The following is a 14,184-nucleotide window of genomic DNA, read 5'->3' on the forward strand; positions in this document are numbered from 1 at the left end:
GGGGATGCAAGAGAGACAGACCCCAGGCACATTAGGTGTGTATCCTGGGCCATGGGACAGCACCTCTACCAGCTGAGTTAATCGAGGATTTCCGAGCTGTGACATCGTGTCCTCCTGGGCCAGCGTTAGTGAGCATTTTAACTGGATTTCCAAGCGCACCCCACCCCCAACCAAGGTGAACGGCACCACCTGGTCCCGCAGCGCTCACCCACTGACATGACAGAGAGTCACTTACCCACTGGCTCTACAAGTGACAGATCAGACTCAGAGATGGCAAAGCCGGCCGTGGCAGGTGCACCCGGCATCCGTGGCAGTCCCTCCTCCCCGTCAGACTCAGCTGCAAGGTGGCTTGTCATGGAGCCAGCCAGGCTCGGGGTCTCCTCCTTGGGGCCCTCAAAGGACCTTGCTAAGGACCACCCTGCTGGACGCCCCCGCCCAGGCCTGCTCTGGGTGACCTCTTCACTTCCCGGGGGCACCCCGCTGGCTCCCCTCCAGGCTCACACGCACGGGGTGTGTGGGCGTACTAGCCAGGGGTCTCTAGAGAAGCAGAACGAGTGGGGTGTCGAGAGGTCTATACAAGAGAGGACTTGTCGTAGGAATTGGCTCATGCGGTTGTGGAAGCTGGGAAGCCCCCCGACTGGGAAGTGACCCCGTTGGCAAGCTGGAGACCCAGGGAAGCCGGTGGTATGATTCGTCTGAGGGGCCCACAGGTGTAAGTCCCAGAGTCCGGAAGCCCAAGAACCAGGAGATCCAGCCACCGAGGGCAAGGAAAGGTGGATGTCTCAGCTCCAGAAGAAAAAGAAATCACCCTTCCTTCACCTCCTTGTCCCATCTGGGCTCCTGATGGACTGGATGATGCCCACCCTACTGGTGAGGGCGGGTCCTTTACACGGTCTGCTGAATCCAATGCTGGTCTCTCAGAAACATGCGCCCGGACACACCCAGAAGTGTTGTGCCCCTGTCTGGATGTCCCTTAGACCAGTAAAGTTGACGCATAAAATAGGCCATCACAATGGGCTTTTGTGAACATTTGGTGCTTCCCGTCTCCCCTGGCCTAAGAATGAACACAAGAGTGACGGAGACGCCCCGATGGTTCTTGGGCTCCGCGGATGCGTGCCGGGACTCAGGGCGAGCCGCTCCTGCTCCTGGTGAGGGCGCCACTCCTCCGACAGTTGCCGTCTGTCCTGGTGGGCATGGGGCGGTCTCTCCTTGTGGCCCTGATTGCATGTCCCCGAGGATCGGTGATGTCTAGCATCTTTCGGTTGGTTTTGTGGCCATTCGCATCGTCTTTGGAGAAGTATCTCCTCAAGTGCTTTGCCCATTTTTGAATCAAGTTTGTTGTTGAGTCGTAGGAAATCTTTATATATGCTAGATATCAACCCCGTATCGGGTATGTGGTTTGCAGATATTTGCTCCTTCTGTGGGTCTCCTTCTCCCTCCGGGGATGGTCGTCCATGATGCACAGAAGTTCTCGATCTTAATCAGGTCCATTTATCTATCTTTTTCTTTTGCTGCCTGTGCTTTTGGCATCACATTCAAGAAATCACGGCCCCACGCGGGGTCACGAAGCTTTTGCACGGTTTCCTCTAGAGGTCCTATAGTTCCAGCTCTTAGTTTAGGGCTCTAATCCATCTTGAGTTAATTTCTGTACGTGGTGTGAGGCAGGGTCCAGCTTCATTCTGTTGCATGCACATGTCTGGTTCTCCCAACACCATTTCCTGAAAATCCGCCCACCGAGTGGTCTTGGCGGTCTTGTTGCAAATCATTTATCCAGATGCTGGAGGGTGTCTCTCTGGGCTGTCTGTTCCATTGGTCTGTACGTCTGTCTTTATGCCAGGACTGCACTGTTTCGGCAACACAGCTTTGTCCTAAGTTTTGAAATCAGGAAGCATAACTCCTCTAGGTTTGTTCTTCTTTTTCAATACCGTTTGGCTGTTTGGGGGTCCTTGTGATTTCATATGATTTTTCATGGATTTTTCTGTTTCTGCGAAGGAGTCGTTGGGATTTTGCTAGAGATTGCATTGAATCTGTAGATGACTTTGAGTCGTATTGACATCTCAATGGGCAGTTCCTTCCTGCCCGGGACCCTTTCCACCTGCTAACCAGCTAGAGTGTGAAGGGAGAGAGGTCCCTGCAGAAAAGCAGAGAAACTACTTTTCAGAGTTCCGACCCATGGTCCGTTCCAGTATCCGCTAGTCACACTGGCCCGTTCAGACACCAGATTCATTAAAATTCAGTTCCCCAGTCGTGCGAGCCATATTCTGAGTGCTCGGCAACCACACGTGGCTGGTGGCCACCAAGCCGGGCCACACGGCTTACCAGACATTTCCGTCACCTCGGAAAGTTGGGTTGAATGGTGTCATCCTAGACTTTTTTTAAAAAAGTTTCCTCTCTTAATTCCAGCAAATGAACAACAACAACAACAAAAAAAAAAAAAACCACGAAACCATACTGTCACCAAGTCTGAGGATAAAAATCAAATATGACCATTTTCTCTCTTTTAAGGCAGAACTAGGGGATGATTTTTTAAATAAAAAGCATTTTCAGTTAAATTGTATTTAAATACACTTTATTATTTGAACACGTCGAGATTTACGAGGGCGAGAAGGGCTAGCTAGCTGTCTCTGCATACAGTGACTCATGCAGTGCGTTTGTCCAGAACTAATCCTCCGAGCGTCTCCCGGCTGGGCTGTGTGGCTCGCGTGACATCGATGGTGTGCTCTGGGCGGAGCTGGAATCGAAAACTGGGAAAACAGATCGATTTAGGGGCCAGAGAGTGACTACGGAAGAGGTGTTTGCATTAATTTCAGGGACCTGGGCCCCTACGCTTTTCCTTTAACATGTGTGATAAGCGAATCCACCGGATTCGACTGAGCTGCTCCCGCTTGAAGAACGCTCGCCTTGGTCCCGTGGGACTCAAGTCAGGTAGGTGAGTTTCCCATTTCAGGTGACCCTAAGTGAGAGCACATGGGGCCGAGGTAAGAAATATGACAAAAATACACAGTAGGGAAGAAACGGCATCTACCAAGGAGGAGTTGGTGATCCGTCACCAATGTTTAAGACTGAGACTTAAACCGTTACCAGCCTATTCCTTTTCCGAGCGTAGCTGAGGCACAGTGTCCTCAGCGTTTCGGGCGTTCAGCGTCGTGATGTGCCATGTGTATACAGCACAGTGTCCTCAGCATTTCGGGCGTTCAGCGTCGTGATGTGCCATGTGTATACAGCACAGTGTCCTCAGCGTTTCAGGCGTTCAGCGTCGTGATGTGCCATGTGTATACAGCGCAGTGTCCTCAGCGTTTCGGGAGTTCAGCGTCGTGATGTGCCATGTGTATACAGCAGGATGTGAGCGCCCCCGTGAGCCCACCGTCTGCCACCCTGCGAAGGCGGCACCCTGTGCGCTGTACCCCCCCGCTGTGCGTTACCTGCCGTGACCTGTCACCTTCCAGCCAGAAGCATGTGCTCCTAGCCCCCTTCTCCCATCCGCCCGCTGCCCGCCCTGCGCTCTGGCAAACACCAGTTATTTCCGTGGTCTGTTTCTAGCTCAGGTTCTGTTTGGTTTAGTTCTGCGTAGAGTCTGGATAGAAGTGAGACCGTACAGTGTGTGTCTTTCCCTGTCTGACCTCCTTCACTTGCATCATGCCCTCTGGGTCTGTGCGTGTGGTCGAAGACAGCAGGATTCCATTCTCTGTAAGGACTGGTGATACTCTGGTGTGTGTGTGCGCGTTTGTGCGCGCACACACGTGTACACACTACTTCTTTTTTATCCATTCATCTGCCAATGGACAGTTCGATTGTTTCCATATCTTGGCTGTTGTAAATAATGTTGCAACAAACAGGGCTGTATTTGCAAATTAGTGTTTTCTTTTTTTTTTTCCCCCAAATACCCAGTAGTGTGATTACTGGATCATGAGTTAGTTCGGTTTTTAATTTCCTTGAGAAACGTCCGTTCTGTTTTCCAGAGTGGCTGCACCAGCTTGATGTTCCCGCCAGCAGTGTAAGGGGGCTCCCCTTTCTCCGCATCCTCGCCCACACCTGTTGTTTCTTGTGTTTTGATTTTAGCCGTTCTGACCGGTGTGAGGTGGTGTCTCATGGTGGTGTCGATTTGCCTTTCCCTGGTGGTGAGGGGTGTTGAGCATCTTTTCCTGTACCTGCTGGCCGTTGTGTGTCTTTGGAGAGATGTCTGTTCATGTCTTCTGCCCATTTTTAAATCAGATTGGTCGTTTTCTTCATATTAAGTTGCAGAGAGTTCTTTTATAGTTTGGCTACTAACCCCTGTTGGATGTATGATTTGCAAAGAGCTTCTTCCGTGCAGTGGGTGGCCTTGTTCTTTGGCGGTTTCCTCTGCTGTGCAGAGCTTCGGCTTGCTGTAGCAACACTTGTCAATCTAGCCCTTGTTATCCCTGCCTGAGGAGACTGGCCCGAAAACGCATCGCCATGACCAATGTCAGAGAAGTGGCTGCCTGTGTTCTCTTGGAGGGGTTTTCAGGCTGCTGGTCTCACCTTTGGGTCTGTCACCCCCTTGGAGCTGATGGGTGTGCGCAGTGAGGTGGGGGCCCAGCTCCGTGCCCGGCACGTGGTTGTCCAGCCTGGACTTCGCTAAGCTGCAAGAGGCCCAAAGTGGAAATATAAAAACCCCCAGTCTGAACAGGCTGAGCTTCTTTCCACAAAGTAGAGCTGCAAGTAAAAATCAAGCCAGTTGTGGTCAGTCGTTGGAAGACAGAGTACAATCCTGACGGAGGGTGTGGACATCGAGGAACTGGTTTTCATTATGAAGCAGGGAGGAAGGAGGGGGAGTGGTGGGCGCTGGACTTCTCTGGAGTCCACCTCTGCCCCCGCGGAGACGGAGGAGTGCGGGCTCAGCGAAGCCCAGAGACAGGTGACCAGGCCCCGTTCTCCTGGTACAGACCATACTCGACAGCCTCACCCGTGTCTCCTTCACCTTCAGTGACCGGATGAGGTTCCCCCTTTCCTGCTGTGGTTGGCCCAGTGTGGCTGCACCCACTGCCCCCCGCCCCCTCCAAAGCCGAGCCTCCTGCAGCAGCCCCTCCCCCCAGGTCCGCCACATGCCCCGTCCTCCTTGGCCGGCAGCACAAGGTGTGAACTGCAGAGCTGTGGCTCGCTGGCCTGTCCCCAGACACTCACAGCACCTGACCGCTCAGGAGAGCAGTGGCGGGCAAGGGCCCTACTGCGGCACGCACTGTCTGGGAACGGTGCCAGACCCCCGCCAGGAGTCGTGTCTGGGAGGACTGCCCCACACTCGCGGCCAGGCTCCTCCAGAGAGGGCCAGATGGAGAACCCCTCAGGCCTGCGGTGACAGACGCCACTTCTCTCCCAGCCCAGACAAGGCTGTGGTCATTCCCGGGCTGGGCGCTCCCCCACTTCTAGGTTCACTTTCAGAGACTTCGAAGGCACCGACGTTCACGCTCGTGCCGCCCCTGCCCTGCTCTCTGTGGTCCCATGGGCAGCCATCTGCAGCCTGAGCACCCGCGGCACCCTTGTCCTGCTCTGGCCGCACGGGGCTGTCACGGCAGCCTCGGCAGAGGACCTACGTCCAGAGGCACCCCTGTGTTCCGGGAGCCGTACGTTTGAGGGCTTGGGTCCCCTGGTCTGGGACTGGTGATAAGACCCCAGAAAACTGGGAATGGAAGCCTCTGGCAAGGGCTGGGCTGATCCTGTGCACGCCGGGCGTCTCCAGAGCATTTGGAGGCTGGGCGCGTGTGTCTGTGCAGGCCAAGCCTGTCCGGTCCCCGCTCACTTCTTCCTGATGTGCAGATGGTACTAACTTACTTTCAAATTGTTACTTATCACTTACGTATATACATTTTTTCATTGTTCCACTGACATGCTTTTTGAAGTGTAATCACATTCCGTAGAGTCCATCCTTCTCAGGGGGTAGCTTAAGAGCTTTGACAAACGTATGGACTTGTGTAACCACCACTACAACCGAGGTGAAGAGCCGTGCCGACAACCCCCAGGATCCCCTGGTATCTCCCCTTGTGCTCCGTCCATCCCCACCCCGAGCCCCTGGCGAAACCAATGTGTTTATTGTCCCCACGCTCGGCCTTTTCCAGAGCGTTGCAAGAATCACACCATACGTAGGTGTTCACGTCGGGCTTCGTCCACGGGGAGTGCATCTGAGATTCATCGTGTTGCTGAGCGTGTCTGTGGTTTGCTCCGTTGACGGTTGGCTGGTTTTCCACTGAAGGGACTTACGGCATTTTCTTGACCCCCCTCATGTTGAAGGACATTCGGATGATTACGAATCAAGCTGCCGTAAGCATTTCCATGCAGGCTTTGTGTGGGCGTGGGTCTGTGTTTCACTTGGGTAAATATCCGGGAGTGGAACAGGTGGGTCCCATGGTCAGGGTATGTTTTCTTGTATATGGAACCACCAAACTGTCATCCCGGCCCCTGCACCACTTTGCCCTGCCCCCCGCAGCATGGGAGGGCTCCGCTGCTGCCCACCCCGGCCAGCTCTGGGGGTTCATCGCCTGCCCTGGCGGCCGTTCCAGCCATTCCAACGGGTGTGCGGTGCTCTCTCGTCGTGGTTTTTATCTGCAATTCCCTAGTGACCAAAGAAAGCTGCTCCATGGGCTTACTTGCCACAGGTAAACCTTCCTGGGTAAGACGGTCGCTCAGACGCTTTGCCCATTTTTTATTGGGTTGTTTGCTTTTCTTACCGAGTTTTGAGAATTCTTCGTATATTCTGAATACCAGTCTTTTATCAGATACGGGTTTTGCACACATGTCCTCTTAGCCTGTGGCTTGTCTTCTTGTTCTCGTAACAGTGTCTTTGAAAGAGGGGATGTTTTTAATTTTGGTGAAGTGCCAAGGTCTGATTTACCATTTTATTCTGCTACCGATTGTGCTTTTGGTATTAGAGCTAAGAAACCATGGCCCAACACAAAGTCGCAGAGATTTTCTCCTATGTTTTTCCTAGAAGTTTTATAGTTTTACATATCACATTTAGGTCTATGATCCATTAGGAGTTAATCTTTGGTTAAGGTGCAAGGTATGGACCAAGGCTTATGTATTTGTCCAAATATACGTATGTTTACTTTTGCATGTGGATAGCCAAGCGTTTCAACACCATTTGCTGGGAAGATTCTCTTTCCCCATTGAATTGCTTTGGTATCTTTGTCAGAAGTTGATTGACCATATATGTGCCCGTCTGTTCCTGTCCTATTGATCCCTGTGTCTGTTCTGCCAATACTGCACAAGACTGACTTCTTTAACTTTACAGTAAGTCTTAAAATCAGGCAGTGTGAGTTTTCCAATTTTATTTTATTTTTTCAAAACAGTTTTGGCTATTCTAGTTACTTTGATTTTCTATGCAAATTTTAGAATCAGCTTGTCACTTTCTTTTTTTTTTTTTAAAGATTTTATTTATTTATTTGACAGAGAGAGAGACAGCCAGCAAGAAAGGGAACACAAGCAGGGGGAGTGGGAGAGGAAGAAGCAGGCTCCCAGCGGAAGAGCCCGATGTGGGGCTCGATCCCGGAACTCCGGGATCACGCCCTGAGCCGAAGGCAGACGCTCAACGACTGAGCCACCCAGGCGCCCCAGCTTGTCACTTTCTATACCAAAAAGTCCTGCGAGAACAAATTTGGATTGAGATTGCATTGAATCTATTGATCAGTTTGAGGAAAATTAACATCTTAACAGTATTGAGTTGTTCTAGTTCATGAACATGGTATGTCTCTCCATTTGTTTATGTCTTTTTAAAAAAGATTTATTTATTTATTTGAAAGAGACAGTGTGTGTGGGCACCCACATGTAGTGGGGGAGGGGCAGAGGGAGAGAATCTCAAGCAGACTTCCCGCTCAGTGCTGAGGCTGAAGGGGGAGGGGGCTCAATCTCACGACCCTGAGATCACGACCTGAGCCAAAATCAAGGGTCAGAGGTTTAACTGACTGAGCCACTCAGGCACTCCCATTTGTCTTATTTGGTGTATTTTAATCAGTGTTTTGTATTTTCAGAAAATAGACTTTTTCATGTTTTGTTAGACTACATTTAAATGTTTCATGTACTTTGGTATACCAAGGGTTGATGGTGATTATGACAATCATGGTGGTAGTGGGGACGATGGTGGTGATGATGGTGGTGATGGTGATGATAGGTGATGGTGATGATAGTGATGATGATGGTGATGGTGATGATGGTGATGATGATGGTGTGATGGTGATTATGGGGATGATGATGGTGTGATGGTGATGATGGTGGTGATGATGGTGATGGTGATGATGGTGGTGATGATGGTGTGATGGTGGTGATGGGGATGATGATGGTGTGATGGGGATGATGATGGTGTGATGGTGATGATGATGGTGTGATGGCGATGATGATGGTGTGATGGTGATTATAGTGATGATGATGGTGATGATGATGGTGTGATGGTGATTATAGTGATGATGATGGTGATGATGGTGATGGTGGTGATGGTGATGATGATGGTGGTGGTGATGGTGTGATGGTGATGATGGGGATGATGATGGTGTGATGGTGATGATGGGGATGATGATGGTGTGATGGTGATGATGGGGATGATGATGGTGTGATGGTGATGATGGGGATGATGATGGTGTGATGGTGATGATGGGGATGATGATTGTGTGATGGGGATGATGGTGATGGTGATGGTGATGAAGTTGATGATAGTAGGAGAGGAGTGGGTAAGGGTGGCAAAGCCTGGATTCACAGCCTGTTCTGACTCCAAAGCCCAAGCTCGTTCCAGCATACCATACTGAAATCTTTATAATCCACCTTCCAGCATCCTCTATATCAGTGGTTTTCAACCTTTTAACCTTAGGATCCTCTGCATTAAAAAAAAAATTTATTGGGACCATAAGGAGCATTTGCTTCTGTAGATTAGTCTCTCAATGTTTACTCTAATTTTTAAAAAATATATTTATTCATTTAAGAATAACAATGACAAACCCATTCTGTTAACACAAATAATTCATTCTTTATGAAAACTATATTTTCCAAAATAAAAGTATTTAGTGGAAAGAGTGGCATTGTTTAACATTTTTTGAGAGTCTTTTTAATGTCTGGCTTAATGAAAGCCAGCTAGATTCTCACATCTGCTTCCATATTCCCTCTGTTGCAATATCACATGGTTGTAGCCTCCGGAAAACTGCCCTGTAAGTTGTAAGAGAATAAACGTGAGAAAGGAAAATAGCATCCTGGAAGTATAATAATCGCTTTCATGGGGCACCTGGGTGGCTCAGTCGGTGAAGCATCTGCCTTCAGCTCAGGTCATGATCCTGGGGTCCTGGGATCAAGCCCCATGTCGGGCTCCCTGCTCTTCGGGGAGCCTGCTTCTCCCTCTCCCTCTCCCTGCCGCTCCCTCTGCTTGTGCTCTCTTATTCTCTCTGTCAAATAAATAAATTAAATCTTTTTAAAAAATCATCACTTTCCTGTTTGGGGCCCCAGAAGGTCTCAGAGACCCCCAGGAGTGTTCCAAGTGCACACCTGGAGAACTTGCAGCTCTAGATCCTCCAAAGTGAGTGTAGACGATCCCAGTGGCGGGGGGTCCTGGTGTTTCTGCAGGGGCAGCAGAAGCGCCCCAGAGCTATGCATGCTCCAAAGGGACTGGCCATGTGACCTGTGTGATCTTCCCTCCTCACGTTCTCGGTTACCTTCCCGGAATGTAGCTGGGCTTCTCGCCTGCCTCTCAGTGGACGAGTTATGCCTATGAACCAAAACCCGGCCCTACAAGAGTCAGCTCGTGAGCCGGGTCCTGCTGAGGGGAGTGGCGAGTGAACCACCACCAGATCCAGACTGCGACGCTGCAAAGCCCCGCTGCCCGGGACAGGTTTCCACCTCCCAAGAAGAAAGGGCAGCACCTCTCAGGCACATACACCCAGCAGCCACTCTGCCCGCGGAGTCCCAAAGGCAGATCCCGCCTTGGACACTCTTCTTTTAGCGTTCATTGTCTGTGTATCAGCAGGCAGCAACCCAGGCCCTCCCTGGAGACGGAAGAGAGGATGTGCCAGATTCGCCGTGGTTCTCCCAAAGGCAGGCTGTAGACAGCCAGCGCTCGGCCCCAGGGTGGGCTTGCCGAAACCCGTGCCTTGGGACGTTGGGTCACCCCCGGCGGAACAGTGCCCACCAGACAGAAAGGGCAGCCCCCAGAGAAGGCTCAGGTCTTCAGGGCTCCGGGGAAGGCCCTCCCTGCTCATTCTGTCTTCTCTATCACTGGGCAGGGAGGGCAGGGGACTGGCGTCCTGTCTGGATCGACTCTCGTCAATGGCTTCCAGGACCCTGAATCTGTGTCCTCACGTGAAGACTCAGAACAAAAGCATTGAGAACAGGAAAGAAGCCCAACGTGCCAAGGACCAGCCCAGCAACATGAGCGCAGCAGGCATTCGATGGTTTCCTGCTATAGTGGGGGGGGGGTGACATGTGTCCCCCAGAAAGACACGTCCGTGTCTGAGCCCCCAGGACCTGTGACTGTGACCTTCCTTGGACACAAGGTATAATTGCAGGTGTAGTTAAAGATTTCCGGATGAGATCATCTTGGCTGACCTTGGGGAGCCCTAACCCAACAACCGTTCTTGTAAGAGACGGAGAGGGAGATTTGAGATGCTGACACGGGAGCCGGGGGGAAGAAGGTTGTGGGCCCACGGAGGCAGCGGTCAGATTGATGCGTCCACAGGAACTCCGAAGATTGCCGGCAGCAGGTGTCCCAGCTCAGCTGCAGGTGGGCCCGGCCGGAGCCCGCGGCGGCAGGTGAGCGAGCTGGCCCTGCCCCTCCAGGCATTGACCCCCCTCAGCATTTCCCCAGGCACGCCACCCCACCTCGCAGCTGTGCCCGCCGTGGTCCTGCTCCCTTCTCCACGCTGAGCACTCCAGAGGATGCTGCAGGCACTGACCCCACGCGGGGGGCAGAGGACGCGTCTGCTGGCCCGGATTTCCACCTGCAAGAACTGACTCAGACGCACGAGGGGGTCCAGGCTCGGGCACATCAGCACATCTGCTGGCACTCGGCACCACGTGCCCCTGAAGAGCCCCTAACGTCATGCCAGCCTCCCCAGAGTCTGGCCCCGGGGGTGTGCCCTATAAACAGCACCTTCTCATCCACCCAGGTAGATCAGCAAGAGAGTGGGAAATTAGCATCAGGTGTTTGCCTGAATCCAGGCTCGGATGTGTCTCCCTGGAGGATGGGTCCGGGTGTAAGAGAGACAGAGACAGAGGAGAGAGGGGGAGGGCCCGTGTGAGTGCTACCCAGGCAGCAGGCCTGCGAGCCTGGGCGCAGTGGCAGGGCTCCCCCATCCAGCCTGCCGGAGGGAGGGAGGGAGATTCTGCCGTTGGACTTCCCAGGTTTCCCCGAGGAAACAGAACACAGCCCTTGCTCGGCCCGCACACCTGCTTGGTGACTCAGCTGGTGAAGACATCAGCGTACAGTGTCTCCGTGGGGAGAGGGAGGGCTGAGTCAGGGACACGGAGCCTCCCGGCTCCTCCCCAGGGCCCCACCTCCGGCTCTACCCTCCACAGGGGAGCTGAGGCTGCAGACACCAGTCCCACCCAGTCCCGCCCAGTCTGGAGGCGTGGAGAGGGAGAGCCTGCCTCCTGCCCCAGCCAGTGGGCGGGGCCTGACCTCTAGCCCTGCCTCCGCCCCGTTCCCAGCTGCCTGGCCGGAGCTGGTGGCCTTCCCTCCCTGCTTCGGGGAGAATGTGACCCCCACCTACCATCTACGGGGAGCAGGGGATGCAGTGGGGTCACATGCGGGAGATGGGACGTGGTGCCGGGCACAAGGTCATAGACGGATAAATGGCATGGTGGTTTTATGATTCACTGCTGTGTTCTGGAGACCACGCGGGCTCCAGACTCAACAGAGACGCCGCATGTGGGGCTACCTCAGCCCCAGGGCCCAGGTAAGGAAACAGACTAGGGAGTGAAGGGTCTCGCAGCGGAGACGCTTCCAGAGCTGTCCCTGACTGGCCAGCAAGTCCTGGAGGCCATGCCCCCAGTGGGACTAGCCCTTTGGGCAGCAGGGAGGGCCACTGGGCCCAGGCTCACCTCCCCGGGCCAAAACTCCAGCTTGCCCCACGGCTGCCCAGAGTCATAGGATCAGGCCCCAGCCAGGAGTAGGGGATTCCACCCACACCCTTGCTACTTGGGCCTCAGTCTCCTCACCCGAGAAATGGGGAGAAATCATGCTGCAGATTCTGCTGGCTCTCCTCCCCTGTGGACCCCGGCCCACCAGCACCTGGCCCTGCAGAGGCCGAGCCCGGCAGCCTCTCCCTGCAGGCGCCGTCCCTGAAAGGGCCCAGGAGTGTTCCGTGGGGTCTGGCTGTCCCAGCCCTCACCAGGGGGTCAGCCAGGTGTAGCGGGAGGGGTGGGGGCTTGTGAGGGTTGCTCCCTGAACCTGACTGACTAGGCAACAGGGGGTAGAGGGTGGGAGTGAATCCTCACTCATTGTGAGAGCTTGGTGACTTAGGTCCCTGCCTTGTGCCCCAGTTTCCCCCATTTGGCAAACAGAGCCGATCACGACAGTGCCTGCCTCATAAGGTGGGTGGGTGGGTGGGTGGTTTAACTGAGTCAATGTGTCTAAAGCCCCTCAGCATGAGAAAGGGTGGGGGTCTGTCAAAGGAAGTCTTGGGGGGCTGAGCAATCCCCAAGGACCGGCCAACCACCCAGAACAAAGGCCTGACCGCTACAGATAAACGTTTCTTCACTCCAGAGCAGGGATTCTGGGACCAGACTGCTCCCGTTCCGGGACACGGTGCTGTGTGGCGATGGGCGTCTAGCGGCGTCCCTGGCCTCCACCCACTAGCCACCAGCAGTACCCCCCACCGGGTTGTGACAACCAAGGAGGTGCCCAGACATCACCAACGCTGCCCCAGGAGGGGAGGCTGGCATTGCATCAGGCTTAACCTTCAGTTCTACCCTCCTTGCCCAGGAGCGAAGTCCACATTCGCAAAGGCGCATTTACAGATCTTGCTTCTCATGGGCAGGTCTCTCTGATCCTAAACTCAGAACAGAGTAGAAAGCCAGCTGCTGTTGTTCACAGACAGCGCCAGCCATTCCTTCCCCGGGGTTCAGCTCAGAAGTCTCTTCCCGCCCTGGGGATGCGTGCTGCTCGGGCAGGGGGAGAAGGGAAGCTACTGTCCCCATTTCTAGGTGAGGAAACCAAGGCAGAGCGTCTCAGGGCCTTGCCCACACCCCCCGTGGCTCCTGGGCAGCTAGCCCGCCCCGCTCTGCTCATCCCTGAGGGCCTCCGCGGTCTTGTTTTCTGCACTGACCACCTCCATTTGACAGGTGGGTAAGCTGAGCCCCAGAGGAACGGGTCACCTGCCCAGGGACTAGTTGCTTTCTAGACCATGCTGCATCCACAACCAGGCAAGTAACTGGAAGGGGGACTTTCTGGAAGAGTCCAGTGCTGTGTCCAGCGGGGTGGCACCCTCCTAGCTTGCTATATGGCCACCTGCTGATCCATCCCCGTGAGCCCGACTCTGCCCACTGACCCACCCTCCCTTTGTCATCTTGCGGGGGGGGGGGCATCACACCCCCACCCCTGTATTTGGCCAGGTGTCCCTTTGACGTCTGCCCTCAGCAGTCTCATGTCGTGAAATCAAGCTGGCTTCATCGGTGACTGGAAACTTTCCCTGCGTTGGCCCCTGAGACCTCGGCCCCAGGGAGACCAACTTTGTTTTCTTCCTCAGTCCCCTGTGCACTGGCCCGGCAACCAGCAATTTGCTGGGCTCCCAGCCACTATACCTCAGCTTTGTGCAGAGGCTTCGGAGAGTGAAGTGTCCTCTCGGCAGGTATCCGTCAGCCCGAGCAGACCGTCTCCAGAAGGGGGTGCCGCTTGCCGCAGGCTGCACAGCAGGGGGCCCACTATGGCCCTGAGCGTCTTGTCTGAGCAGTTCTGTATCAGAAGGCCTTGCAAGGTGACTGGGGTGGGAGCCGGCTTGTTCTGGCCACGAGCTCAGAGCAGGCCAAGGTGCCCCCTCAGCCCACGGCCCCTCTGATAACCCCCGGGGCTGGTGTTTCTGGGCCCCCCCCAGGGAGCCACCACCGGCTCTAGTGGCTGGGCATGGTGCTGGGGCTGGGGGAAGGGATTCGGGCCGGGCCTCCCACCTGGCTTGCTGGCCACAGAGCCAAGGTAGGCAGTGGTCTCCCCCAGTGCCCTCTCCGGTCCCAGAGCCTGAAGGGGGCCCCACAGGGCAGCCGTCC

At 54.3% G+C, this 14,184-nt stretch overlaps 1 protein-coding gene across 3 annotated transcripts in view; it reads left to right on the plus strand.

Moving 5' to 3' along the window:
• The first annotated feature begins 11,682 nt into the window (after positions 1-11,682).
• OSBPL5 (oxysterol binding protein like 5) overlaps positions 11,683-14,184 on the plus strand; it is a 55,179-nt gene continuing 52,677 nt past the window's right edge. For 2 of the 3 annotated variants that reach the window (XR_015721481.1, XR_015721480.1), the window contains exon 1: positions 11,684-11,879. Coding sequence is in view for 1 of the 3 variants with exons in the window: in XM_087855116.1 (XP_087711242.1) it covers positions 11,850-11,879 (30 nt within the window). In the remaining 2 variants the exon portion in view is untranslated. Of the gene's footprint in view, positions 11,880-14,184 lie in introns of all 3 variants that reach the window. The other variant, XM_087855116.1, reaches the window with a different exon arrangement.

The sequence above is a fragment of the Ursus americanus genome, chromosome 24 (genome assembly GCF_024610735.1).
Source record: "Ursus americanus isolate L20-20 chromosome 24, mUrsAme1.1.p, whole genome shotgun sequence".
Taxonomy (NCBI): domain Eukaryota; kingdom Metazoa; phylum Chordata; class Mammalia; order Carnivora; family Ursidae; genus Ursus; species Ursus americanus.